The sequence below is a fragment of the Antrostomus carolinensis genome, unplaced genomic scaffold (assembly GCF_000700745.2).
Source record: "Antrostomus carolinensis isolate BGI_N321 unplaced genomic scaffold, ASM70074v2 scaffold46288, whole genome shotgun sequence".
Classification (NCBI taxonomy): domain Eukaryota; kingdom Metazoa; phylum Chordata; class Aves; order Caprimulgiformes; family Caprimulgidae; genus Antrostomus; species Antrostomus carolinensis.
In genome coordinates this window covers 1-3,550 of record NW_010333158.1, presented here as the reverse complement: position 1 = coordinate 3,550, position 3,550 = coordinate 1, and the positions used below count along the sequence as shown (strand labels likewise).

At 38.5% G+C, this 3,550-nt stretch overlaps 1 protein-coding gene across 1 annotated transcript; it reads left to right on the top strand.

Annotated features, from left to right (window-relative positions):
• The first annotated feature begins 707 nt into the window (after positions 1 to 707).
• Positions 708 to 3,366, top strand: QNG1 (Q-nucleotide N-glycosylase 1). Its single transcript, XM_010173778.2, has 3 exons — positions 708 to 758; positions 1,671 to 1,866; positions 3,134 to 3,366. Exons 1-3 carry the CDS (start codon positions 708 to 710, stop codon positions 3,364 to 3,366), a joined length of 480 nt encoding a protein of 159 aa, XP_010172080.2.
• The last annotated feature ends 184 nt before the right edge of the window (positions 3,367 to 3,550 follow it).

Sequence of the window (3,550 nt, the reverse complement as noted above, 5' to 3'; positions counted from 1 at the left end):
TATGCTTGATACTGGCTCATTGTAGTAGAGGGCAGACACAAGCATCCCTATATGTGGTAGCTTTTCCTGGAAAGCGAGGGTGCTGCAGAAAAAAAAAACCCAAGTGGTAGTTGGCGTAGTTGTGTTGCCATCTGGTAAAATGTTCCCTTTTTGGACAAATGGTGCTATCTTTGAGACATAGCATCATCCACCTAATGCTCTCCTTCCTTTCTGCTGAGAAGAATGGTGGGAAGAACTACCGGAAATGCTTACTGGTCTTTTTCATATTGGGTGTTCTGCATAAACCTCAGAAGCTCTGTGCAGTGTACAAAGGAACAATAATTGAAAGAATGAAATTATAAATTCATCTGCTCAGTGACAAGTCCAAGACAGTATTTTTCTTCCAAATTAAATTGCAGCATGAGATGGAAAGTTCCATTCGAACTCTCACTCCCTCTGCTCTTGCAGAATGGTGTGATGCGGTGTTTCATTATTTCACATGCAAAATTATGTATGTTCTCTAGAAGGAAGCTTGTCAAGCATGGCATGAAGCACAGGGAAAAGAGGAGTTTTCAGGATGTTTGTGTCCTGACAAGTTTTTCTGTGAAGTGTAGCTGGACGTCCGGTTCTTGGTGTCTTTGGAGAATAGCATTTAATGACAAAAAATAGACTTTGCTCTCAGGAATAGTAGCATCTTGGCAACACAGGAAAATTAAGTTAGCTTAAAAATGCCAGTTGTAAATTGTGGTGTTATGAAGGGTGGCAGAATAAAACTGGAAGTAAGTTGAATCCCCACCTGCTTGTATTTCAGATAAACCATTCCAGTTACATATGGTTGTTGAGCACACATTGTCAAAAGTCAAAAACCTCGTCTAGCTAGAAAGGGAGGAAAGAACCATAGCCTGCTAATACCTTTTTTCTTAAAGATGCGGATTTACACTCACATATGAGTTCACCATAGAGTGAAAACCTCAACAACATACAGATGATAGCACACCTTTAGATTTTGCCTTGTGAGTAGTCACAAAAGCATGGAAATCTTTGCAGGATTAGCAACAGCAAAAAAATGTTTGACAAAAATAGTATCTAAGAAAATCTTGTATTTGTGAATGCACCTTCTACTGGAATTAATTTTCTTCTCTCCTCTTTAACCAGCAAGACATGCTACAAAACGCAACACAAGACCGTTCATTAAAGTCTTCACTGGAATTTTATTTGCGTAACGTTACGGATAAACTGATTAACGAAGTGTTTTAGTTGTCTAATCCACTACATGCCTTTTATGCTTCTCTCCTTGAAATAAAAGTTTGGATGAACTCTATTTTTGAAAGAATTAGTGTTTGCCAAGTGGAAGTAAACCAACATTAATGTGTTCTGAGATCCAAGCAGAATCTAAACAATTTTTATTCCACTGCAGTGATTTCTACTGTGTGTTTCTTTTAGTTCAGTTTATTTACAAGCATTCCATATGACACTGCTTTGTGGTTTGATATTGTTTAGATTTGAAAATGTGTGAGTGTTGCATTTTTATTCTGGTTTAGTTGACTAATAATTTGCTTAACCAAGTGATAGTTTGTGTTTGATAGAACAATGTCTCTCTTACCTGTCTCTCTCTGCACACGTCATTTCCTGTATTGCTGTGTTTGTTGATATTTCAGGCACATAAATAGTTTGTAAATTTCTTTCATCAGAATAAAAAGGTGTCTTTCTACAAACGGGCACAAATACTTGTGGCTGATACCTGGAGTGTATTAGAAGGCAAAGGAGATGGCTCTTTTGATGACATTTCTAGCCTGACTATATTTGCTGACTACAGAATTCCTCAAGTTCTCGTTCATTTAAAAGCAATGAAGTATTCTGAAGAACTAATGAAGAAACTACGTGAAGGTTTGTTCCTCTCTTACTAATATCAAGTGGTCTTACCTCTTGACATTGTAGACTACAGCTACTTTTAAAAATCTAAGTTTTGTCCATGGGGTTTTTTGTTGTTTGTTTGTTTGTTTGTTTTCTCCAGGGAAGAAGGACTTGTTATGTAGTGATGAGGTTCCAGGAAGGAACTTACTCTCTAACAATGATCTTGAATGAGATCTTAAGGTTATGTTTTTATAATGGTCTGTTTCTTGGATTAAACATGGATAAGGGAAGAATTGAGGAGACACTAAGCCAATTGATGTCCGAGTTCCTGAAGGGCTGCTCTTGCCAAAACCACTTTTCAGCATGAGTGTAGGTGGGATTTTTGAGGTTCAAATAAAAGAAGCATTGATTTCTTCATTAGTTCAAAGATGATATAAAAGCGTGGGGATTCCTCTTTATCTGTACTGAACTGCTGGTGGCAAGCAAGGTAGTATTACTAGCAGCCACTAAAAAAAAAAAGATTGCTCCAAAGGAAGTTCCTTTGCATAAGACTAGATGCTCATTTTTAAGCATGGTTCCATCTTCTAGTACTTATTAGCTATGAACTCGAGTGAATAAAAACATAAGCCAATTCCTTTTCCACTGTAAAATGGCTGTATTTCGAGGTGGAACTGCTATTGTGCAATTTTAAAATTACACAGCGAGATGAACAGATGAATGCAGTCGTCCATGGATCTTAACAGAACGGCTGTGTGTATGTACGCCTATATAGATATATATCTGTATATTAAATAGACTGTGTAGAGAATTTATCTTTTCCATTAGTCCTAATAAGGACATTCCTCTTCAAGTCATTCCAACAAATGGGTCCTTTTGTATTTTTATATATATAGTTTTGGGAGTTTGTTTGTTGTTTTGTGGTTGGGTTTTTTTGTTTGTTTGTTTTTAATATTTAAATCTTAGAGTTATCCTGGCAGAAAGTATACTGTCTCAGAATTCTGGCTGACTGTTGTTTTTGTGTGCAAAGAACTAGTCATATAATGTGCAGTATAACCCAAACACCTGTTCTTTTCTTAAACCACTCTCTTAGAATACAGGATGTTGTTTCAATTGACGGGGAGGTAAACTTGTAAGTGCATATGGTAAAATTGAAGCAATCCTTGGAAAATTTATAGCAACACTGTTCACAGTTGTTGTGTAAGTCATGAAAACCGAGTTCCTAGGATAGAATAAATGTTGAGGGAGGGGGGAAAAAGCAAACTCGGGTAATCCTGAGGCTTCTGTCTCTTGCATCCTGCAGGAAGAATTTTCCAGTCTGGAGACAAGGAGGAGGTGGAGATCCGTGGCTGCTCTATTTGGTGTTGCACGTTGATTTGTAAGCACCTGCTGGAGCTCTATGAGAAGAAGGGTCAGGACATGCGTGGGAAGATCAACGCGGTTTTACTCGATTATTATCTTTGGGACTATGCCAGGGATCACAGGGGAGAGATGGAAGATATTCCGTTCCACCGCGTTCGCTGTATCTATTACTGAGTCCAGTCTGACAATCGCTGAGTTGCGATTCTCCTTCTCATACGGAGGCGTCGGTCGCTAGTTTGGAGCTGGTTAATGTATTTGTGGTGATGTATTAACGGCATGTTGTTTGTGGGGTTTCCCCTTGGGATCTTTCACTCGGCACGACTGGAGCTGGTGACATAAACTTTGCTGGACGGTGCTG